Raw genomic sequence first — 26334 nt, 5'->3', positions numbered from 1 at the left:
AGTAGTTAAAAGAAAACCAACAAAAAAAACCCACACAACCTCTGCCACTGCTTTCAGCCTATAAAGGATTACTCTTTTATTAGTGTAGCTGAGGGATTAGTAGAAATATTTAATGAATGCAGCCACTATATTTGAGCACATCCCTGACTAAGCTACTTGTTGACTGAAACCTATCTATTTATAAGTACTTCTGAATGATGCAAAAAAAACATTATTGCAGTACTACAACAGCTTTCACATAACTTTTTCAATACTTTCTTGCCATTCACATTGTGACATTTGTCTCATTTGTCAAGTTTTATTTCAGAGTCCAAACATGTAAAATGGGTCAGATGGGCTTGCCTACATCTGGCTTGATTTGCTTATGACTTCTGACCTCAAGAGAAGTAACTGTTACTGGTCTGGCACCTCTCAGCAGGAGAGGCACACACCTTCCAGATGCACTTGTGTATCAGAAGACTTCAGGGAATGTCAATCCCTGAGATTCTTAAATAACTGTTATCCATGTCTGTGTTGATTCAAAGTAACCACCAGCTTTTTACAATTAAAAAAATTGATTTATAAGGTTCCAAGTTTTGCAGTTGCAATGGAAACCTCTACTGCAAATATAAAACTAAAAACAACAGAAGTACATTCGTTTACATATTTTAAACCTAACCATGAGAGCAGCAACAGAAGGCTTTATGGAAATCAGGGGTGAAACAAAGACATCAGAAAGTTCAGATTTAAGGCATACAGTGTTTAAATGCATTACATTTATGACAGCAAAGCTTTTTATCCCTGAATTATACAGGAAATATTTACAAATTCTCTCCTTATTGTCCATTAATAACCAATTTAGATGATCCATATTCGAACTGACATTAAAGCCTACCTCTATCAAATTTGAATTGGGACTTTGTAAAGACAGTCTATGAACCTCTAATGGAGAAACACACTGATTTTCTGAGCGCTTAGCACACGCTTTAAAGGTCAAATGCCTTTAAGTGCTTCTTCAACACCACAAGCAAACAAGCAGTCATTTCTGAAAATGAAGAATATAAACGCTGTCCAGGCCATCCCTTAGAGTAGTAACAAGCATGCTAGAAATGCAGAGACAGGAGGCTGACGTGTTCCTGTCTCTGTATTGAGTACTACTTTCAAGAGACTTACCTACCTGTAAAGGCTCATTCCTCTTAATCTTCAGAATCAAGAGCTCTATGACACATACACATGTGATTAATGTGTGGTTTTGTGCATGTATGCATGCTTAAATATAAACAAAAATCACAAAGTTGGTTTTACAAAAGCACTTCTGAAACATGAATCACCTAGCTTAAGCAATCACAGTAAAAGCAATTATATAAATTTTCCTCCAAGCTCCAGTTCAAGCTCAGAGAAGCCAAGTTGTACACTATTAGCTGGAAAAAAAACGACATACTTGTATATTATTAGCAGGATGAAATCAATACCTTTTTTCCTACCTTATTTATTTTGATAACAGCTGTAAGAATAGTTTTAACCAATGTACATATATACATACCCTGAAGCTAACCCTGTGAATGTACCCTCTGTATTTGCATACAAGTTGTATACCATTTTTAGACATGGAAAAATATTCCAGGCCTTATTTCATTTCAAGGGATATTTGGTAAAGAGCTCAGCATGAATGCTAGGATGAAAGCTGCTCACCTTTCTGAATGGACAGTCAGTGTGGCCAAAGGAAAATGGAGGACAGTGGGACGTGGCACACGTCACCTAGTGTTATTTATTCAGGGAGACCTGCCTGACTCAGTGTGGCCTCACTGGCCCTAAAAGAACATTCCTGTTGCTCATGAGCAGCGATATCCCAGCCCATGAAAAGCTTTTAGCACCACACCCTGCTGCAATAGTGCGCTGACACAGCCCTCTGAGTGAATCAGGAGATCTTCCCTGGGTTCTGAATACCAGTGGCTGAAAATACATTGTAGGTTGAGCCATATTAGGTCAAAGACACATAAACAAACCCTCTTCAGCCATGCGAGCAAATTCTCCTTCATACATGTTACATCCTTCATGCTTTATCTTATCTTTATCGCTTTATCTTAACTTCATACTCATCTTCAAGACCCTGAGACAGTTGCCTCTTGAGTAGGCAGAAGCTGAAAAATTCTAGACTCGCTCATTTTTCCTCTGCTTCATACCAGATCAGCTCTAATGGCATAGATGACAAAAAGAAAAACCAAGTACATGAACTTCTAATATATAAGCAATTCCTGTGAAATACTGCTTAATCTGGTACACGCTACTCTGTAGTTTCTCTTACATGGCTGTACACAGAGCGCTTGAAAATAACAGACATTACAGAGGTGTTTGTAGGTATGACTACTACATTGGGAAAGGTCTATACAGCTTTGCTAAACCCACAAGGATTCCTTCCTCAGTTGTCATGGGCCTGGTTTAAGTGAAAATCATTTCCATGTTACAAGACAGATGCTCCCTGTGGGATGAAGATCTGGAAAGACTATATTCTGCTTGAGAAATGTTCTTTTTTCTTTCCATACTAAAAAAGCTTTTTGACAGCAAGAGCTTTTCTAGTAACGGTCCTTTTTGGTCTCACAGAGCTAAATGCTCTTGCTATGAGTGCAGAACATGAGTATCATACAATGTACTGAGGTGGCTTTTGTTTCAAATATCCTCTGTGACAAACTCCTTAACAAAATAATCTCACTTTGCATCTGAGAGAGATGAAAACATCACTAATGTGAAGTAAGAGGTAGCAACAACATACCTGTAAATCTTACATCTGGTTCTTGGTCTCACGGATGAAGTGACTGAGATCTCCCAGGATAATGATCTGTTCTAAAGAGCCAGTGTCTCCTAAAAGGGTGATCCAGCTCCTGCTTGACCATCCTCCACTACATTTATGCCGCCTGTACACATTTAAGTTGTATTTCTCCATTTTATTTTATTTTTTTAAAGTCTCTACAGATATTCCCCCGTCACTGAATACAACAGTACGAACTGCTGTGCTGCCATGACACTATCCAATCCACTTTTCAGCTACACACCATGAATAGCAGGCTTTTCCTGTATTAGACAAAAGACAAAGTTGCTTAGATTCCACACATCTGCAAGGAGAGGGAGGCTCAAATGAGGCAAAATCTGTGCTGAGAAAACATGAAATACCACAGAAGAGACACTCCAATGGAGCAGAATGACTTCTTCATACGACCACTTGCTTGAGAGTTGGATATCATCGTGGCTTAAATTCTGCCAAAAGATCTAAAGAGGACTGCGAGTTTTCTGACACCAAATTATTCCATGTCCAAACCCTTCCCAAGAAAAATTAATCCTGGGAGCAATAAAACAATTTTGAAGATTTTTCATCTCTGTGAATAAGCAAAGACATATAAAAATATAATTTTAAAACAACAGTAGTGGTGCGATTCCCCCAAAAGTGATGGTCCATTTTTTGTTTAATTCGTGCAGGCCCTTCACTATGTGTGTATGAGCAAAATGGAAATATCTCCAGCAAATTCACTCTGTGAAAACTTTAATGTCTCTCCTTAACGAACCATTTCCATGAAACAGTGTTGTGCACTCAAACTCTCCCTCACGAGCAGGTTTCTCCTTTGTTGAAACAATAATTTTGTGGGAGCCTCACGTAATAATCCCGGCAAGTAAACAATTCATTCTCCATTCTTAGCAGCTTTACAGGGATACAAAGCTTTACAAAGACGTGAAGACGCGTTCACCTTCGAGCACTGAAATAACACTCCTTTACTGCTGCTCTACATCCCGGCTCGACACGCGCTCCCTCAAGCCCCCAGCGCCGCCATGCACCGCCCGCCTCATGGCCGGCCCTCGCCTCAGAGCCTCACCTATGGCGGTGGCTTTGCAGCTCCTGATTGGCCAGCTGCAGAAAGACGCGCCCTCCGATTGGCTGTGCGCCTCGCTGCTGAGGGTGGGAGGTGTCAGCTCCCGCCTCCGCCGGCTGGTCTTCCAGCTCCTCCGCCCCGGCACCTCTCGCGCTGCATGGCTCGCACCGTGGGTGGGGCGCCGCGCGGGGCCTGGCGCCGCCCGCGCCATGCGCTCAGCCAGAACTAATCCTCAATAATCGCCTTATAAACACTGCCGGCTCGCTGCCAGAAAATCTGGGCCCGAGGAGGCAGACGCGCGACTTCGTAACGCTACAAGAGCAGATAAGGATCTTAAGAGGTCTATTATCTGAAAAAAGCTCACCACAACAATAGCAGTGTTCGGAAAAACGTTTATTAAGGCTGTAGTTGCTTTAGAATTGTTACACTTCATCAGTAAAAAGTTGTAACAAAACAAATACATCATTCTTGTGTCCCAGTCACGAAATCTGGTCTGATTCAGCCCTGGTCCCTCAGCTGGTTGCTCAGTTCCTGGAGTTCAGCAATCAAGTTGTCCATAGTCGTCACCTCATCAGCGATCTCACTGCAAATCTCATGGCTTCCTACCTCTACAAAGTGTTGCTGTGCAACAGAGAGAAACGTTAGTTTAAACTACATTTATAGTTTCTCTGTTTCAGGGGAGAGAGCTTGGGAGCCTCCCCACCACTACTCCGCTGCCTTTCACACCGCTATTGCTCTCCCTGTAGTTCATCCTGCGACAAATAAACAGAAGGTGCCTCAAAGGGACCAAATCCCTCTGAGGAGGGGAAGGTTGGGTCTCTGATCTGACTGCACTGCACACTCTGACTCCTGATTGCACAGAATGTTACGGATTTTGCTGTGAAACTCAAACCAAAAACAACTCCTCAGACTGCCAACTACAGCTTACCAATTCGCCTGCTGATTAAATACTGTCTGTGGATTTTAGAGGCCATCTTCTCAGTGTCTCATACTGTTGTGTCATTTTCTCCAAAAACCCAAATAAAACTTGTGTATTTGGTGTCAAGACATGTATGGGCAGAGACATGCATCTGTGCATAATTATGTCATATAAGAGAAGACAAAATACTGACACATAATGAAAATAGTTTGTTCTTAAAGATTGTAAGACAATAAAGAACACAAACAGCACCTAACTCAGAAGCCATCATAAAATTCACATCTTTACAAGAAAACTAGGGGGGAGGTAGTCTGAAGCCTTGAGACACACAAGGTCTGAGTGGAGATAAACCAGAAGAAGTTGATTGCATGACCAGAATCTGTCACTTGAGCAATATGGAGACTTTAAGAGCTATTGCTCCACATAAGCATAGCAGGGGGATCCAAACATATGTTTCTCCCTTATTATGTAAAAGGGAAGTGAATCACACTTCATCTGTCATAAGAAGAAGCCAACATGTAAGGACAAAAACAAACCCAGAAAACAAAAGTTGTTGTGGAGTACATCTGTCATCGTTGTATCATCAAAACATAATGGAACAATACAGATATATATATCAAGTACTTAAAAAGCCTGAACCGAAGTCGTCAGTGTGTTTCAGAATGTTCCTTGGTTCAGTGACAGGACTATCTTCCACAAAAATAGGAACATGTTTCTGATACAAGTACAGAGACTTCTCTGACTTTCAGCCCTCAAACCTCATGTGACAGAAAAGTTCGGTTCTTTCTGGCTAAAACAGCTCAGTAGAACAGAATGATACAATTATTTATTCTTTTTTCCCATGCAGTTAAAGAGTTCTATTCAACTAGACGCAGCCTGGGGAGACTTCATGCACCACTGCTCTTTGGGCTTGTGCCTCATCTTTTCCCACAGCAGTACCCACATTTCATGCATTTACAATACAGCTCCAGGACCTCTCTCCTGTTGGAAGACCCTGCCTGTCAGATCTGAATGACGCATGGCGCCAAGGTGCAGAAGAGCGCCCACTGTGCTCTACTTCAAAGCATGCGACTGCCCAGAAAGCTCTTTTCAGAAAGGAGCCTGTTAACAACACAGTTTCTAGGGGCAGCCTTTAGCAGAGTCTGGCTACATTATGGGAGTGGCATTAAGCTGGGACTGGATCCGCAGAGGTGGAGATCTAAGTAGAGGTCAGAAATCTGAGAAGCAATGTTGTCTCACCAGTCCAAAACCTACTAATATGGTCCACCTGCATGTCCTGACAATAAAATTTTGGACTGCTGTTTAAAACCTACTTTCACTGCTCCTTCATTCTTTCTGAAATCATAACTCCTGAGTCAGCTCTTAGCCTTTTTTGTGTGTTTTTCTCTCTTGTAAGAAAAAAATTAAACACAAAACAATCACACACTGATGAGGTGATGAGGCAGGAAAAGAGGACTCTAAAGCACATTTTGAACTCCTAAACACCTGTTCAACAGTTCACCTTACAGAAGATGGCTGAGTTTTCAAACCACAATCAACACAAACACACTTTAGAGATTCAGTTAGACTTCAAATAAAAAATGACATATCAGAAACTATGCAAACACAATTAAGTCACACTAACAGCTTTTTATTTAACACGTCAGCTTTCTGCAAAATGACATAAAACTCAGAGACACCATTACCTGCCAACAACATAGAAGCACCTTCAGAAATTAAGAAAACAGTGCGTTAGATTCAATTATTCTTAATCTTTCAAGACTGTGTTATTGTAAGAAAAACCACCAGTAGATCTTTTTATCATCTATGTCAAGTAAACTTGTTTCTTCTATAGTCATGTTCAATATTCAGACTCTTTTTTTTTTTTCTTAAATAATGTTGTGAATCACAACACAACATATAAATCGTGACTTTTTTCCAATACATTACATATATTAGTATCTGTAAGCACAGTTAGTTATGGAGCTCACTTATGTCTGCTTTCCTAGGTCCTTATCCTTAAAATTGCAGGATTTAAAAGAAAGCAAGTGAAGTTTAACACATTGATGATGGATCAACACTTTGTAACCTAAGCACAGGTTATAAAACTTACACTCTGTAATTCACATTTATAAAACCCCCCACACAGCCAGGAAGAATAAGATATTAAGTGTACTTGGAAAAAAATGTGTTCTGTATCAGACCTCAGTTAAACAACAGCAGTGTCTCACGTTGAGATACACTGTAAAATTAGGATAACAAAGATGCAGAAACAGATTTGGCTCTTTGGCTATGGAGGACAAACTACAGCTCCAAAAGCTAAACATAATTCAAATGCAGTAACCTTTTCTAAATAATTACTAGCTGAATTGATAAGATATCCATAAAAAACAAATTAAAATGAGTTTCTTCCTAAATAAATAACTGCGATGCAAAGTAGTCTGGACACACTCCTCTCCCTTTTAGAGCCTTACAAGCCATTCCCTCTCACACTGCTTCACTCCTCCCCATGATTACTCACACTAAGGAATAAGTCTTGAAAGTGACTGATTTTTTCCAAACATTTCAGTCTGGATGTCCAACACTAAATAAAATTCTAACTCAGTCTGAAAGATAGCACTGAAATTTTATAATTGTAGGTTTATTTCAGTTAAACTGTAGTGGGAAGATTAGTAAAAGTCAATGTACAAATGGAATCCTTAGCGTAGAAGTAAACATCTTTCTGATGATTGACCAAGACAGAAAGATATTATTTTATCTGTAAATGACATAAAATCAAAAAATGGGTACCAGTAAATGAATAAAGATACATAATTCAAACATTCCTACCTTTGCTTTGGACGACAAGCCACGTAAGTTAAGCCGAGCTGAAGAAAGTATCTGCAAAGCCTCCTGATTACTGGATTTGTTCTTACTGCATTTTATAGCCACTAGAATTCAAACACAGAGGAGAATGCCCCCAAAACAAAAACACATTACCTCAAGAGCAAGAATCCTTAAGCAACGGCAGTTATTAGGAGTACTTCGATATCATCTATACTTACTGGTTGCAGTATTCCTTTTTAGGATATTCAAAAAGAACACTAAGTAATTTTGGGAAAATCCAAAACCAGTAAGTCTATAAAAGAATCCTTCTCAAATACATACTACAGCACAGTTTACTCTTACTGAGTATACATACAAGTACCTATCCTGGAGATGCTGGCATGGCACTGGCAATCAAATGTCATAATTTGAGAACCGAATTACTGACGCATTTACACTTGAGCTATACAATTGCTATAAGACACTGCATAAACTATAAGTGCTATAAGATATTGGAATACAAGGAATTATCATTTTACCATTCATGTTTGCTGACTCACGTAACACAATTTCTACCTTATTCCAAGTTTGGAATGTTCTATGTTAGAAGACTCCAAATAGTAGGAATAAACACAATAAATGAGGCAAAATTTTATTACTTTCCTTAATAAAGATTGGCTACAGTCATCATGCATAAGCTCTTTTCAGGTCGGACATACCATATGCAATCTCTATGGCTCCTTTTGCTACTTCCTTAAAAGAAGAAACATCTTTCTCCCAGTCATTTGATTGAATTTCACATTTATGTGCCTTAGTAAGACACTGAAGTGACTGCAAGGAAGGAAAGAAAGGAAAATCAGTATTCATGAAAACAAACTAGAAGACTAATTTAGTTTTAAATGGCTATAAATTTGGTGATCAGTCAAGAAAATAAACATATCTTTACAGTGCTTAATTTTCTGCAAGTTGAAGTAGCATCCTTTTCTGCAATGGTAAGCACCAGCTGTAACACAGATGTTATTCACCAATATTGCATCTCAAGTATGACAAGCATATAAAGTAACATGTATCTCATTTTTATCTTCTAAAAATCTGTCTAGACTGATGGATGTGACCCATATTTGCTAAGGCATCATAATTGAATGCACATGAAAAGGGAAAAAGACTTGTACTCACACTGAATAGTAATTTTGTAACAATTAAATGCAGAACTGAATATATCAAAGCATTCTTTCTATGTATGCATTTTTGGTTAGTATTTTACAGACATGACTATTAGTTGCCATACTGTACCAATTCTCAGTGTGAATAAAATAAACTGAGAAAGTAAACAAACAACACTGCAGGAGGGTTTCCCATTAAGAAAAAGCATCTAACAAGGAGCAGGAAGATGCATGGCGAGTAAAGGAAAACAATTGCTTTCTTCTGGCACAAGGACAAGAAAAAAAAATCCGCCAATTCATCTCATTATTGTAACTTCTGTTAACTTTTGATAACTAGAGAACAAATCTCGTAATGCTGTACTAGAATCAGCACCCCAGTACACAGAGGAAGAAATGAGCAGTTCATGAATGAAATTAAAAGTTACGTTTGAATGTAAGGAGATTGTGAATTGAATGTAAGTCAGGACATACAGCTACTCCAAAACAATAAGCATTGAGCATTCATAAAAAAATCTAAAAAATTTTAGTGAATCTCTGAAATCTAAAAATCTACTTAACTAAACCAAAGCACATGGATCAGCAAGAAAAAAAAAAGAAAAAAATTAATTTTTGTTTTCTTATTTTTTTTTGATCTTTCTACAGTGAAAGAAACTCCAGAGACAAATGCACGTGAAAAGATGCTAGGCTTAGTTCAATAACAACTCTTCAATCACTTATTTTTGAAAAGTTTAAGTATTATACAAAGGAAGAAAAAGCTGTCAGTGCAGTACATGTACAAGAGCACAACAAAGCCTTCTGGCTGCTGAACAACGATGGATGAAATTTAGGGACTGTCAGCCCAAAAGCTTCTGCCTTCTCTCTCCCAGCAAGAGTTCCAATCACTACTGCCCAGGTGACTGAACTGCTCATGCTGAATGGCTGCAAGTGGCAATAAAGGTGCATAAAGTCAAACTAGTGCAGATTATTTCTTTTTTGGAACAACCTAGGTTCTAATTGCTGGTAGCACTAAGCAGCAGAAGGAAAAACTTCCAAGAGAACAGTTTTTACAGTAGCCTGATTTTAATCTTGTTGAATGTGTCTGAGTCAGAGCAACAAGCTAGAGCGCTTTGCTGTCAGAGATGGAAAAGAATTCAAAACCTTGTTGGTTGGTTGGTTGCACTTCTGGAACCTGAATTTATCCTGGAAGGAAAAGGTTCTGACCTACCCAAAGGTTATGGAATAAAAGGTTTTCAGAATCCAAGTAGGCAGCTTGGAGGTTGGAAAGAGTCCTTGGTGGGAAAGGTGTGTACTGGGTGTAGGGCAGCAAAGAAAGAAGTTCTCAATGAAGTGGCAAGTCAGCTACAGAAAGCAACTGCTTACAAAGTGTGACTGTAAATATATTCTAGGTTAAAAAAACAACAACAACAAAAAAAAAAGTTAATGGTTTTCACTGCTAACGCCCATCTAACTGATTCAATGTATATAAATCACTGCTGTAAATCATAGCTGTAGATTCAAGTGATTCATGGTGTCAGATATGACAGCAGAACAGAAAGGTAAGCAAACAAACAAAAGCCAACAACAAAATAACATCTCTACAACAGCCAGCCAGACATTATTTCAAATTAAGTTCTAGGAAAAACATAGGCTAAATATAATTAGATATGCACTAAATAAGACATTACAATATGGAATAATGGTCAAACCTTACATTTGTAAGGAGAAACACAATCCTATGACTGATCTTTTCCCATCTCTTTGTTCTATGTTGCCACAAAACAGAAAATAATACCTTTTCAGAATCATGGACCTTTTGAACAATAAAAACGGGTTGAAAATTGCAACAATATATCTGGAATTCTTCTACATATAATTATATTAACTTAATATTTGACATTAAATGATACTTCTGGCAAGTAAATACTTGTGTTTTTCAGTTATACTTTATAATCTGATATCAAAGAAGCTATGAGTGACTATCTAGTATATTTAAATTGATTTTTATACTAGTTTGTGCTGTGACTGTAGACACTTTTGCTTTTCCACGATTCATCTCTGTGCATCACACTAGAATACTTGGATTTACATGGGAGCATGTCATAAGTATTTATAAACATGACTGCATTTTGCAGGGCAGGCTAGGCCGTATGTTCCATAACAAGTCTGATTAGGAAAACTCAGTTAAAGTCATGTCTACTCCACAAATTGAAACCATGTTTATAACTGGGTTAGTGAAGAACACTGTGATGTAACCAGATTCTGAAATGATTACATTTATAGTATAGACAGAGCCTCTCCTAGTTTGCATGTCTGAGTAAGAATCTGTGGATATATTACCGGATATTGCAGAGTCTGTATTTCTGAATTCTAAATAGGCCAAATCCCTTTTATTGTTTGGTAGTAAAGAAAAACAGGGAAAGAAAAAAAAGGGGAAGACCTGAAGTTATAATGAACTTGAGAAAGGACTAAACAAGGCATTTCACAGGCACAGCCTGAAAATGAAGACACTGAGCAAGGCCCAAGTAATTCCTATTTTAACTGTAAAGGCATACAATTTGTGGGCCCAACCATACGCATAATACACTCGACATCAAGTGACAAGCAACCTTCCAGACAGACATTTTTGCCCTGGCCAAAGACATACCCCCATTAAGAAACATATTCTGATTGCTGACCTTGTGTATTTTCAGCTGCAGTGAAGATCTCATAACCTGTAAGTATTTTTGGAGTATGCAAGGCTATTTGAATTTTGGAAATTCAACACCAACTGCAAAGTAGTTTCTAACATACACAAAAGTAAACGCAGCAATACTGAGTGGTTAATTTTGGAAATGAAATCAACTCAATTTCCTGGGAAATGAGAGGAAAAAGAGATGGAAGTTAACATAGCTAAACCATAGAGAGGTAATGGGGGGGGTCCAACAGTTTAACAGGTTAAGAATTACAAAGTTGTATTAATTTCATTTTAAGCTGTGGAAGCGCAAAGCGCTCTTACACTGGAGACTCTGAGTAACAGATGTTCTTAATGTTCATTTTCTCTTTGTGGATCCAAAGAAGAATTTAGATGGCTTATGTTGCCATTGGATCATGCCATTATGATACATTTTTTCCCAGAAGGCACTATTTTTTCTTTTCAGAATCAAAGATTTCTATTAAAAATAAAAATATAATATAGCTATCAGATTGCTGCCAAGAAAAATTTCAGACTACGAATCCAGGACAATGAACGTGTATTGTGTTAGGATGCTTTACAATGAAACACTGATAAAATAAATAATTTTTTTTAATTTAAAAATGATGCAAAATATCTTGCTTTTGTTGGATAATAAAATGCATGCTGTAGAAACACGATAAGCTTATTGGAACAACAGCATGTCTTATTATAGTACTTAATTTGCTGGAAAACAAAGTTTGTATAGTGTGCATCCATAACACAGAAATCAGAATACATTTACCTTTTCAATATCTTCACTGCTATCATTCTGTCCATTTCCATAAAGTCGGGCATAAAGTCTCCAGATTTCCCCATCATTTGTCACTCGTGAAGTCACTCTGCCCAACAGCTCTTGCAATTTCCCCTTCAATCCACTTGCTGCCTCTCCAGTGCGATCTGCCATTCCATCTACTACTGCCCTGACCAGAATAGCCAAAACCTTAAAAAAGCAACAGGAAAGAAGGTTTACTTCAACATAAATCAACATAAGCATTGGTATAAAAAAACAAATGTAGCACCACATAGCAAATACAGTATTTATTAGGGGAATAATTCAGCTAATTTAAACTTCATCTAAACTCCAACTCCATGGTTGGAGAAGATAAAAGGGTGAAAGAGCTAAGACACAAATGATGGGTTACACTGATAGGCTCATGTGAAAGAGAATGGCATAGAAAATTATGGCAGCATCATGAAGATGTTTTCACCTTACAATATAGCTGTAAAAAAGATCAGTAAACAGGCTGAACAGAGCAATGAGGTAATGGAAGACACTGTTATTTACAGGACCTCTGTTTAGTTGCCTTTATAGATATGCACTGGATGAGATTGGAAACTGGAAAGCAACTCATGATGCCCTGGAAATTTTGTTTAATGCATTTCTGATGAAGTCAGTCAGTTCAATGAAACTTTTTACAAGCACTCATTTGTGACTCTACTATCTGAGTCACTGACTTGAGAATGTGGGATGTGACCTGAAGAACTGCTGAACACTTGCACCTGCTTGTGAACTGGATGGGAGCTGCTCTTTTCATGTATGAAATGCTACCCTGTCCCAAAAGCAGAAAAACAACAAAACTTTGTGTTTTGAAGAGGTGGACACTCAGAAGACAGTTTCACTGAATCTTATTTCACAGGAAAACTGAAACAGCAAGTGTAAATCCATAAAGGCACTGAATTAAGTCAGAAGAAAATAAAACCTGTATAAGCTGTGGTTTACTGAGAGCTACTTTTCTTGTGTAGCACAGAAGAGAGAGCAACAAATAAAAATACATGGAAGTCTCCTAATGCTTGCATTCATAAATGTAGGTAAAAAAAAAAAACCCACTCATTTCCCAACTTTAACACTCCCGAATTTTTACTTCTGAAAGTAAAATAAAGATTAGCACATCAGAGTATATTACACGTGAAATAGAACATGTCAAGTTTACTATGATACTTCATTGTTCTAATACAACTTTTTTTAAAATTACTCAGTTAACTTATATTTTATGAAATAATTACTGACTTTAATGAAAAACAGACAAGAAAAACACCCTTAGCAAATTGAAATAGCTGACAATATTATGAAATAGATATATATATAACAGAAAGTAAAAAAGCAAAACAAAACAAAAAAACCTACAAGCACCATAAATATTTCCCCAGTTTTTTTCACAGGCATTACCAGAAATATCTGAACATCACCTAAAGGCAACCCTCACTCCCAAAGCAAAATAGCATATTCTTCATAAAATAAAGTTTTGAAACTCATATTGCATTTATGTTTCAGAAACTAAAGGAATAAAACCTATCATTAAATGTATCAGGTATTGTTTAAATATTTGCTAGAAAAACACCGAAAATATTGACATTTTCATTAGTATAATATAGAAGAGATGTAAGAAGAAACATTAAATTGTGATCTGTTTTGAAAAGGAAGTAAAGCTGGCCCTGAGGATTCATATATGTAAGCATGACTTCTCAATCAATTTCTCAGTCCCTAGTATCAGAATTGCTCCTCTAAATCATGAAAGTTCAGGTATGCATCACCTATGGTTAACAAGAGCTCTATACACAGTATTTTATTTGGATGTGAAAAAAGTTTCCTCAGTCAGTAGGATTTAACAACTGAAAAGTAACTCTTATTCCCATAGAGTTAATGATTTGCTTTCACTTTAATCATAATAATTTTAATCTTATTTTATTTTTGGTTATTCAGCATACAAGCATTAGCATCACAGCAGTTAACATACAGCCAGTGTGAAACCCCAAATTGCAGGGGCACATTAAATACTAATTAATGATTAACACTACTTGGCTGTGCCCAATTGTTAAACAAAGCTGTTAAGAATAGCAAGTGAATTGTGCTAATTGTCAAGAAGTATTAGCAGTCCAACACAGCTTTCCCTTTTAGACAGTTGCCTTAAGTGTTAGATGTTAATTTATACCTTTGAGAAAGTTAAGCTGCCATTACACTGAACTAATGAAGCAGTGCTCTGCTGCCCAGGATCCTATACAAGTAGTAGGGTTTGTTTCTTTTGCCTCTGTTAATAAACTATGCCACACAGGATCAACCATGCAGAACATCTGTTTAGGATGTCACACCACTTATATTCTTCTTACTCCTTTTCTTTTCTGAATGCTAAAGACCCCATCTGGACATACTAACAAATATAATTGTTTTTAAATGCTATGACTGGTATCAATCTTATTTCAGAATTGCTCTCCAAACAGTTCCTTTCATATAAAAATTCACTTTATCCAGCTACTTCCGGAAGCTTAACTAATGCAAATAAGGATTGACAGCACTCAATAAAAATGGAACTCTCAGATACCAGATCCAAAATGACAATGAGCTCTCCCTTGTGCCCTCCCAATCCCCAAATTAAGGATTTATTATAAAGGACAAAGCATCAACTCCTGCTCTCTTTCCTCAGAATCCCCTTGAAACATGCCTTCACAGCCTCTTATTAAAAAACAGTCTGACAATATGAAAAAAGGACAATATATAATGGAAAAAGTAACAGAAAAACTTTTTGTCAGTTTCTCAAGAATACAAAATTGTGGAGGAACCACTTCTCCATATTTCTGAACTCATTTTTTTCACAGTGCAGGATGGAGATCTGGTTTCTGAAAGCAATGTAGCAAAACTGCTTTTCCACCTGCAAAACAACTTTGTTATTCGCAGAACTGCAGCTTTCCAAGTTAAAAAAAAAAAAGAAAAAAAAAGTCTTGGCTCCAAGAAAGGGCACGTGGTACAAAGCAACATCATTAGCAGTTGCAGAAATCTCTCAGCTGTATTTTACAGCTCAGACTAATAATTCAGAGGCTTAATTGACAGTTACAACAGGTAAGGCTTTTTCATCAGGTATTTTTCAGTGACTGATCCACCTGCTGAAGCTGCAAATAATTCAGCAAGTCTGTACAATTTATTGCATAACAATAAAAGTGAAGTCTTCAAGTTGTATTTCTTAGTAAGTTCATGAATAAAAAAACAGTTAAAGAAATTCAAAGAATTTTAAGAACTAGTAAGAAAGGAAGGTAAAAAAGCATGCTTTAAATATTATAATGGATTATGAGGAAACAGGGACTTTTAAAGCACTTCCTCTGCCATAATCTTTTATTGTGGTGTTCAGGTTGTTCAAGGTTTTCCTTATTAAATTTTGTCTGCAGAATCTGAACATACATCAATTCATTTTCATGATATTCTAATCTTAGAATCTTTGCCACAATGACAACATCATTATTTAATAACTACAATAATTTATTCTCAAAGCTCCTTTCTGAATTCAGAAATCTGGTGGAAAAAGACAGCAATGATCCAACAGAAATCACAAAGATAGGAATGTGTTACTTTTAATAAAAGAAAGCAGTGATTTACAAAGGGTTGCTCTAACTACACTAACTGAGGACATGTCAAATTACAAATGCAGTTGCACACCCTTATTTGACGCATTCTGAGTTCTAGAAGAAACTCAGTTGAATAAGAGTATTTGTGTACTTTCTTTCCAAATTCCAACCTAATTTACTACTATATAGCTTAATAGCCTATCAATTAAAATCTGTGACTACTACAAATAAGAAATACAACCCAAGAGAAGATGGCTCTGTGTTGCATGGAAATCGAGGTGCATGCTTCCACTTGAGTTCCTGATTGTACTTCATTAAAATACAATTGCACTAGAAGCTCACAGCGTATCTTTGCTTACAGAAGGCTAGTTGGCAAATGGGAGAGGCTTATAAATTGAGCTTTGTAAGCAGTCTCAGAAGTTTTATGCGCTTCATTTTTGATCTTGTTTTGTTATGGAAACATTCTTCTCTTTCTTGTGAAGACTACTGATTAAAGTCTTTCTAAAACTCTTAATCAGGCTCTGAGTTTTTCCTTGGCCAACAGTAAAATGCTTCAACATAAGTAAATTGTATTAGGAGCTATACTGGAAGTCATAAAGCGTATCACATAACAGCACACAAAGTTAAAACCAGGTTATAATTAAAAAAATATAGTATAGATAGTACGCCTATACTTCTGGGTAAAAATAGTAATGTAAGATTAAAAGTTTTAGGCAAAAGAGGTGAAAATGTTACAGAACAAAACCAGAAATTAATTGAAAGCAATATCCCCAAATACTTTAATTAAATATCCTACATAAAACTTGATAATAACCACTTTAATAGGAGCATGTATCATCTCCAAATATCTAGAATGAGCAGAAACAGGATGCTTGATTCCTACTCAGACATCAACCAGAATAAAGAATAAAGATATAGTACACCACCTCTAAAACTATTTTTGAATTAGCACATAAGGAAACAAGCCATAAAAAGCGTATTATTTACAACATGTTCCCTGAATAATCACAGACCTCACAAGAATCACAATATGCTAAAAAGACTAATCTTTACCTTATATGAGACTGTTTTTCATATATACTTTTTAATGCAAAGAGTTTCAGTGACCTTTAATATTCAGCCGTACAAAACTCAAAATATTTAATTTATACATAATGCTATCCCATGTATGGTTGGCTTCACAACAGTACTGTGCTCATGTACAACATACTCAACAGTAATCTGAAAGAAGCTTTAGGATTCCATCTCCCCGAGGCCTCCCAAACCTATGAACAAGCGATACATTTCCACTATCAAAACTAGTCAGTTCCCTCTCCTCAAAACCGAACTCAACCACCCAAGATTTACAAACGCTCCTTTAAGTCACTTTATGGAAAAGAAAAGAGACATACCCCTGATTCCAAAGACCAGCTACAGCTGGATTCCCTAACCTTGGAGCTACAAATAAAATCCCTAAACGCTCATATGCAGTTCACTGATAATTCCTCAAGGCACTCTTCAGATTTCCTTTCAGATTCACCTTGCTGTTTTCACTGAGTGCACAGAACCCCGCTTAGATCAGAATCTGGTTTTAGGCCAGGTAATATGTCACTGGTGACTGTTAAAGTAGGCTTTCTGGATTTTATCTAAAGCATTCATTTACAGACAAAGAAATTAACTGAACTACAAATGAAAGATGAGCAAAGTGCTGCCAATATTTTCCTTTGTTCCAGATTATTAAGAATCAAATGTTCTACTAACGCATTCAATCCATTAAACATAACTTGCTTTCAAGTGACCTTCTGTAGAATTTTCAAACACATGGAAAAGCTTGTCTTTCTGTATGCTAAATAATGTATACGATTTCTATGCGAGATATGCGAGAACAGTGTGGACAGATGGCACCTTCGGTTTAGGAACAGACCTGAAAACTTCCAGTTTCATAGTTACCCTTCTATAAAACCTGAGGCAATCTGAGGATTTCCTGAGGAAAAGGCTTTCCTGTTCACTTTTATTTTAAATACTTAAGTCTTCTAGTGCAGATAAATTTAAATAGCTCGACTACATAACTTCATTGGTATGTGCACCATCATTACTGATACCAGTATCAGCAGTAATCTGTCTTACAAGAAAAAACATACAGAATGACTTAATGTGAAAACTTCCCCACCTGTGTGTCCTTGTACTTTTCTCTTAAGTCCATGAGCCGATGATAAGCTTTAATTGCTTCTGAAAACTCTCCAACATCTGTACTGGTGAGAAGATAATTCTCCCAAATTTGCCAATGCTCATAGTTGCATTTGAGTGCTTCCTGGAGGGTTCGAAATGCTTTGATTCTAAACAAAAAAGAAGAATGTATACAAATATATTAACAACAGCTGGCACAGCATCAACTAAAAGGCTGTCTATTTAAAAAAAAAAATCTGTTTAAAACCCAGTGTACAAGTTAGAGTGAATAATTTATAATATTGATACTTCCTCATTTTCTCTTGCCAATTTCCTTCTGGTCAGTTCACTCCTCAGTACGAAGTTTTCTTTATGTTAGCTCTCAAATACATTTTACTGAAATTATGTATTACAGAACACAAAAATTCAGTAAAATGCCACGTAAATATTTTTTTTTTTAATTTTTAACTTAAGCCATGAGAAAAAAACCTTACAACAGTGAAAGAATACGTTACAAAGAATTTAAAAAGCCAACTTCAGAATTTTTCACAACTAAATTCGTGGCAAGTACAGTTGACCCATTTTATCACATAAAAGCTACTTAAAAATAAAAGCTTTTATTTTTTGCACGTGGCAAATGTAAATACTCATTGCACAGAATTCCAGTGTTTTTAATTATTTTTTCTGATGTTAGCTGGAAGCTTTACTTACACGCTCTATTTCCTTATGCTACTAAGTGCAATTTTGACAGTGGCCTCAAACACTTTTAGCAGCCTTCACCAAACGTGCTGCTCACAGTGCACACTTTTTTTAGAGGCAGGTCAAAGTACCGTGGAATAAAAGTGACCAGAATGCTTCCTGAAAAGTCAGTGTCAAGTCAAGAAGCATCTTCTATATAGCTTTCTTCCATATGGATCCACTCTAGGCAACTCTTTACCATTTCCCACTCAAGGAGAGAGAAATGATATTCTCTGCTGAGTAACATAAGACAGTTTGGCCAAATCAAGTGCATGAGTAGAAAGCTACTGACATGCAGTTTACAGAGTTTATGACCTCCTGCAGTAGATGTGGCCAGTGCTGATAGAGGAGGAAGAAGGAATAAGAGACCTTAGTACAACCTGAAGCATATGTACGGTTTGTGTGCCCACTGTTCAAACTATGTATGTATTGCCAAAAGTTTCAATAAATTTGAGATTTTAAAGAAAACCTTTGTTAGAGACAGGATGATATGGTTCTTATGACATTAAGAGATTGAAGTCTGCTTTCAGCTGGACGGTTGTAAAAAGCAGAAAAAGCACAAAGGAGTAATTTTCCTGAGATGAAAACCTGAGTAAAAAACCCGAGTAAAAAATCTTTGCGTATGACATAAATCTCTTTTTAATAAAGACCATATAAAGTTGGCTTATTATCAAAATTTGCAATTTGCTTGCTGTATCACTGAAGTTGCTAAAAGTTCTTTTTCTGAAGAATGACAGCTCAGAGAAACTGTTGGATGAGTTTCAAAATGAAGGTCCAGGGAAGTGTAAATATCCCAACCAGGAAAAAGGGCTGACTAACCAGTGGATCATGAAAAGTCTGGAGTGGCTCAATCAGGGAAAACTCTGAGGAAGTGCCAATTTAAATCCATTGTATGAAAAGACTGACTACTTACACCCAAGGAGAGCTGAGTGACAGGGCAAAATTGTTGAAGAAAAGCAGGTCATTTGTTTTGTAACAGCTGAGCCAAATTAGTCCATAGGCCAATGAAGTCCTCTACATTCTGTGCTTAAGATAACATATAAGGATGGAATGTCTTTATCCAGTGCATCACCTGAACTAGTTCACACCCAAATAGGAGCCAGAAGACAGCACCAGTTATCCTGTCTTGGAAACTGAAAATCTTTCACCAAAAAAGGGCAGAATGGTGAAACCATTCTGCTTTAAAGATATTTAAGATCTACATTTCCGAGACCTCCAAGCACTCAGAAAATTATCTGATGAACTGAATGGTAGAGCCTGCTTTCATCACAATTAATTTTTTCTTGAGGAAATTCAGAATACAGAAAACTTGCGAACTCTTCTTAAAAAGCAAAGAAAACCAAAACACAACAAACTCCCATTCATTTGGGTGTCAGCAACTTGTTTGCATGCAGTCTTCAAAAAGACATATACATTTTATATTTGTCTGTTGTGTGAGACTCTGCTAAGCCTTACCCAAATGCACAACTGAAAACTGATGGGACTGACTTAAGAGCCTGGTTGCAGCAAAAGCAAGTAATTAATTTTGGTATCTTTTTTTCCCCTCCTCCTTTTCTCAGTCTTCTCCCTCATCGTATTTTTTTTCTCTTCTTTATCAGGCTTGAACTATAAAAACCTAAGCTTTCATCCCCTCCAAAATAGATCATCCAACAAATATCCTCTGGTCTCAAAGTGGATTCAACAAAATCACATAGTCTTCATCTGTAAGTGATTACACAGCAAGTTTGGAGAAGCTGTTGCACAGCAAATACAGGCTGCACTTCTCTATTAGCATATAATGCTGACTTTACACATATTCCTTTCCCACATGATTAATGGGGAAAACAAACTCAAAAGTTACCCTCCTTTACCGTTTTAGATATAAAAAAATCAAATAGTTCGCAATTATTTTATGCATTTCTCATGTTAAATCACAAGCAGATTCACAATTATAAAATTAAATAAAAGTGAAACCAATCACCCATTGGTTTATCAACCTCATAGTTGATGAATAGGCAGAAAAGCAGTTAGGATTTTATGTACATACTTATTTTACATATAAGCCAATCCATTGAGCACTAATATCTCCTTTTGAACTTCATGCAAAAAAAAAAAAGAAAAAAAAAGGAGCAATCTATTACATGCACTCTTAAGAAGAAACAGCTTCCAGTGAGGAGAGTTATTTTGGACTTAGCCATCTTATTTTTATAATCATCTTTTATATAATCTTGTTTTTACAAGGCTACAGAGAAATTAAAAGAAGAGTATGATTTTATAATTAAATCATGCATTCTTAAGGCAGTGCTGAAGATGTGAGGAACTACTGAAAAGGTAAAAGAAGTTTTTTATTTCTACAACTCTTTTTGGTCTTAAGCAGTCATTTAACCTTCACTTTCTCCTCCTTCCTGTTCCCATTTACATCTTGAATCATTCATTGAATTTAAATACAATATTAGCTCCTCCACATGTTCCTTCTATGAAAAACTGCTATTCTTTGTCACTTTTCTATTTTTCCTCATAACTGCATAACTGTGTAAACTGTTACCAGATTTTGAGTAAGCTTTTTTAAAAAATATATATCCTATTTTATTATTTCATTCACTGGGGATAAGTTATAATGTGAAAACTTTTCTTAAACGCTAAGTTATTTCAGGTATTCCGTGTATGAGCAACTTCAATTATACTGAGTTGAAATGCAAAATAAGAAAGGCAGTACATTTAGGACAAAGCTTCTTGTACTAATGGTTGAATTAGCAGGAAAAGAACAAGTGAGCTTTCATGTGTGTAGATCTCCATCTGCTTTCATTACATTAAACTGCCTCTTTTTCCTTTAACTCTCCTGAGATTAATGTAGTATGAACTGACATATGTCTGAATATATGATCTGTTTGAAATGGATACGTCTTCTTAAAATAGGCAAATTAGCTTCCAAATTTAATATAAATGTTTTGCACCGGTTATAGATAGTACATCATAATACAGTGAACAAGAAAAAAATGTAAGCTGAGAAGTTGCTACTTTTATAAAGTTTATGAAAATGCACTTCCTGCAAAATAAACTTGTTAATGTTTCAACCCAGAAGAGAGAACTGAAAGGATAAGAATATGAAAAATGAGTTATCCACATCGTAAGAATAAAAAACTCAATTTATTAAAAAAAAAAAAGAAAAAGAAAAACCAAATATTTATTTTGGAAGCAGTATTTTCTAATTGTTTTGGAGTACTTACTTCTGCTTTAATCTGATGTACGCAGTTGATAAATTGTTCCAGGCCTCAGCATTCTACAATGACAAGAAGAGAAAAAAATACTATACTTGACAAAAATATGTAAATGAAGTGCTTCAGAGTATCATGCATATTATCACACATTAACATATCATATGTAATACATGGTAAGAGGCAAATATATACATTAAAATAAATATTACATAAAGATAAATAAATATAACTGATTATCAAATGCTTTGGCTGAAAAGGATTACACAAAGCTCAATCATTCCTCTGGTAAAACCAGCAAAGCCACAAGCTGAAGTAATACCTGCCCATCACCTTTCAGTGCTGCCAATTTAAAGCCACACCACTGATTTCCAATGGTAGAATCCAGGTATTGCAGTGAAATGTACTCTTGTTCAAAGGTTATCCTCAGAATTAGGAAGTATTTAAATAATCTTGGGAATGAAAATGGTCATGATGTTGTTGTTGATTATTGTATAGAGATAGGTTTCATCCCCTGTAACTAGGTGTCAGCCGAGCATCCTTTACTCACAAAACCTGCACAGAAGTCAGTCAGCCTGCTCATAGGAACGCAGTCAAGTACAGGAGAAATAAGTGAACACAGCTGAGGAGTAAAATCTACCATATCAAAACAAAAGTGCCAATACATGAAAAAGGCAAATTTCCAGTTAAATACAAGGTTATCTGCACTTTTTTTTTCCAAGTTCTTTCAATTTTGTTAATAAACTACTTTATCACCATCTGTTGCTCTTTCGTTCTTTTCCCCAAGAAAAAAGAGTGCCTGCCATATAACCACTTATTTGACATTTTTTTCCCCACAAGAGCTTTTGATGACTTAAAGGATTAAGTATTTCTATTCAATGTTTTCTCTCTTCTTACCTCTCCTTGTGTTCCATTCCTTTTTTTTTTTTTTCTTCCTTCTACAGCAACGTATGGAAGCATACAGGAATTTTCTGCTCAAACTTATTTTAACTTTCACACACACATACTTGGACAAAGTATTAGGTAAGAATTTTTATGATTCCTGATGACAAAAATATATCCTTTATGCACAAGTTTAATTTATTTAGAGGGCTAAAGTTTAAAGAAGTTTTTCATTATTGCTCTGCTTGTTTATAATGCAAACATCCTTGTTGCTTTTAGATAAGCCATCTGAATCTCTTGTTGAAATGTACATACATCTGGTTCCAATGTGACACAGCGCTGAAATGCTTTGGCAGCACCTTCATAGCCTTCCAAAGCAATGTATGCACAGCCCAAGGAAAACCATACACCTAGCTGGAGAGAAAAATGGATGATTACATATATACATATATATTTCTGCATGAAATAAATCACTTTGCTTTGATGCCCAAATCCACACTATTCTTGGTGGTTTTACCTGATTTTCAGTTACAATATATTACATTGGAATAAATAATATCCCATACAGAGAATATAGATAAACTTTAGGTTCAAGTTTTTAATAAATATCAACAAACAAAAATGTTGACTATACAAAGACCACTTCACCATACATGAAGTGCTCCTTAACAACATATCTGCATTTAAAAAGAATGGAATAGTTATTCAAAGGTTTGAATATTTTGCTTTATCTTATGAAGGATTCCTGATCACACTGCAGCATTACTAAGTCAAATGGCAAATACCAGGAAACTTATTTTGAGGAAACCACATTTTACAAGAAATACTATTTTTCTGATCAAGATGATAGCTCATATGATAGGACAAGGGGGAATGGTTTTGAACCAAGACAGGGGAGGTTTAGGTTAGATATTAGGAAGAAGTTTTTCACACAGAGGGTGGTGACACACTGGAACAGGTTGCCCAAGGAGGCTGTGGATGCCCCATCCCTGGGCAGCATGGTCTGGTGCTTGGGAACCCTGCAAATAGCAGGGGGGCTGAAACTAGATGATCACTGTGATCCTTTTCAACCCAGGCCATTCTATGATTCTATGATCTGTAAGGCACTGTTTACTTCTAAGAATAACTGTGACCTCTATGGCAGATATTTTACGCAACTCTCTCCAAATCACTGTCTTCAAATTTACTGTCTTTCAGCCCCAACTTAAAATCAGTAAGAATGTCTGATTCAGCTGGATTAATCTGGGTTACCTGCTATGGAATTTATTGTTAATCTGGTTCAAAACCTAGCTGAGATCCCAGTATATAAATGTATTCCACTCATCCTTGCCATATCTGGCACCCAGGCAGGCAATCTTCAACACATCAAGAAAAGAACTAAATAAGTCTAGCAATAGACATCTTTTTGCATTCAGGAGTATACGTGGGATGACCGACCCTTGAATCATGTGAATGCAGAGGTGGTTCTGCCAATTATATCTCATCCGTGCAATCAGGAATATCTACTTTTCAGCATAGTCAGCCTGTTGCTTTTCTTTCCACAATCCTTAAACTCATCTCTCTGAGAAGAAACTGCATACGGATAAAAAACAAATTGTTTCCCAAATCTCAGAGGGCAAAATTAGAAGGAAATAAAATTAGTGCAGACTCATTTTTTTAGTCTCTTGTCCACTCAGTTTCCAGGAGACAGCACTGTCAATAGCTGCTACCTGGTTAACTCCCCTTTCTCTTCTTTCTAGATTGATAACTCTCTGGACATGAAAAGTAGAGTAAGAGAGTAGAATGATCAAAGCAAGACAGAGTAAGGGAAACTTTATTCAAAGTTCAAAAAAGGTTTTGTCAAGACTTTGGAACTAGGTTAATGTTCTTTTTTGGAAATTAAAAAAAAAAAAAGCGTTGGCAAAAGGTTCAAATCTCACTGCTGATTGAAAAAACACATGAAAATGATCTGTGAAATTTTCTCCTTTTCAAGACTGAAGACAGTGACCAGCAGAGGAAGAAAATTTAAGCTTAGACTCTGTTAAAAGTGGTCATCAGGAATTTCCAGACAAGTTTTTATTAAAGTCTATATGATTATGAAATTATTTAAGTCTAAATACTTCTCTTATATTAGTGGGAACAGAGTTCCAAAACAATTGGTTAAAAGTATAACTGAATACTTAAAAAAAAATAATCATTGTAAAGCAATTTCTACTATTTAGATAAGGAAAAATACATGCTTTTCTGTTCTGTTTCGTTCAGAAACTAGTAAGTTCTTTATTATAATACTTGCATGTTGATATTAGCGTTAATTCAGAAACCATTTATCACCTGCGGAATGGAATTAGCTTTTTGAATTAGTAATTAAAATTTTAAGAGCTCTAGTTGAGTGAAAGCCTACCTGAGTACCTTCTTAATTACTCAATTTTGGAAGTTTATCTGCCTTGTAATTTAGATTGCTTTGAATGCATCATGCTGACAGAACATACTGCAGTTTAAGAAAGTACAGAAACTTGATTTTATCTTTTCCAATTAGAGATTCCAGCCAACTCTTCTTTATGTTGCTTTTAATATTAGAAGAGAAATGAGAAAGAAATTTGTTGTGAATAAGGCTCAGCGAATTGTCCAAAGCTTTAAAATACCTGACATGGTTGATGGCAAGCTGATTTCTAAAATATGACCGTCTTCCCAAAATTGAGAGAAATCTCTTGTTTTGCCTCACACCCAGGAAAATCATCCTGAGAATTTGTGAGCCAAATAGTCTAACACAGAATATGATTATTCTTTTCATGTAGACTGGAACACAGTGGAAAATAGTACAGACATAAAAAGGTGCCATGAACGTGATTTCCAGAAAATTCAAGCATGAATTGACCTGATATACAGAACCATACATTGTTCATTACAAAACCTAACAAATCTGTAATTTAACAATCTGTAAGCTTTGTTTTACACAGCCTTTCTTTCTCATTTGGAGAACTCACTGCATGAGCTCTTTTATCTCCTTTCCCGTTCTCCTCCACTCACCCATTGGAATTGGCTCAGCCTACCCTTGTAAGATGCTCTTAGTGAAAGTGCAAGAGAAACACAGCTGTCACCTATTAGGCACACACAGAAACAAGTCATTCTGTGAGCAGCAGTGCTCATGAAGATGGGTTTCAGATATATTTGAACTGTGAGATTTTAATCCCTTTGTTGATTCTCCAAAGCCTAATATTGTGGTTGCCTCATATTGTAGAGACCTACCTCAGAGACTTCCACCAGTTTTGGTTGACAAAGAGTAGATAGGTTTAAAGGAAGTCTCACAGAATGGTTTATCCATCAGATATTCTGGGGAATCACATGCTACAGTTTAAAATGACTTCTTCCAAAAAGATTTCTGACAGCCATCCAAAAGAAAGTCTTTGTGACATAGAGTCCTTATTTTCCTTACAAATTATTCCCAATTCTTTAAACAATTAATGAATGAATTTTCCTAGTGTTCCCTTGTAAGTTCTTGAATTTAGAATCACCTCCCTCTCTGCTCTTTGTGTACAAGACATTCCAGAACAGGAATCAACAATTCAAATCTCCACTGACAGAATATACATAGACTTTAGAAGACAGTGATATGCCAGTTCACACTAGTCATTTACTCAACCTATTTGTCTGAAACAATTAATCTGAA

At 36.3% G+C, this 26334-nt stretch overlaps 1 protein-coding gene and 1 long non-coding RNA gene across 3 annotated transcripts in view; both read right to left on the bottom strand.

Annotated features, from left to right (window-relative positions):
* LOC128081183 (uncharacterized) overlaps positions 1–3782 on the bottom strand; it is a 47816-nt gene extending 44034 nt beyond the window's left edge. Inside the window, exon 1 of the long non-coding RNA XR_008207031.1 lies at positions 2750–3782. This is a non-coding gene — a long non-coding RNA (uncharacterized LOC128081183). The remainder of the gene's footprint in view (positions 1–2749) is intronic.
* A 432-nt stretch (positions 3783–4214) lies between these two features.
* TTC27 (tetratricopeptide repeat domain 27) overlaps positions 4215–26334 on the bottom strand; it is a 103037-nt gene continuing 80917 nt past the window's right edge. For both annotated transcript variants that reach the window (XM_052684087.1, XM_052684095.1), the window contains 7 exons: positions 23004–23102; positions 21819–21871; positions 17879–18044; positions 12140–12337; positions 8262–8373; positions 7567–7667; positions 4215–4460 (listed from right to left, as the gene is read on the bottom strand). In XM_052684087.1, the coding sequence (XP_052540047.1) occupies positions 4338–4460; positions 7567–7667; positions 8262–8373; positions 12140–12337; positions 17879–18044; positions 21819–21871; positions 23004–23102 (852 nt within the window). In that variant the 3' untranslated portion in view covers positions 4215–4337. The remainder of the gene's footprint in view (positions 4461–7566; positions 7668–8261; positions 8374–12139; positions 12338–17878; positions 18045–21818; positions 21872–23003; positions 23103–26334) is intronic.

The sequence above is a fragment of the Tympanuchus pallidicinctus genome, unplaced genomic scaffold (genome assembly GCF_026119805.1).
Source record: "Tympanuchus pallidicinctus isolate F22 unplaced genomic scaffold, pur_lepc_1.0 scaffold1, whole genome shotgun sequence".
Lineage (NCBI taxonomy): Eukaryota > Metazoa > Chordata > Aves > Galliformes > Phasianidae > Tympanuchus > Tympanuchus pallidicinctus.
Note: the sequence above shows the minus strand (reverse complement) of the source record. Positions and strands in the feature narration are given on the sequence as shown.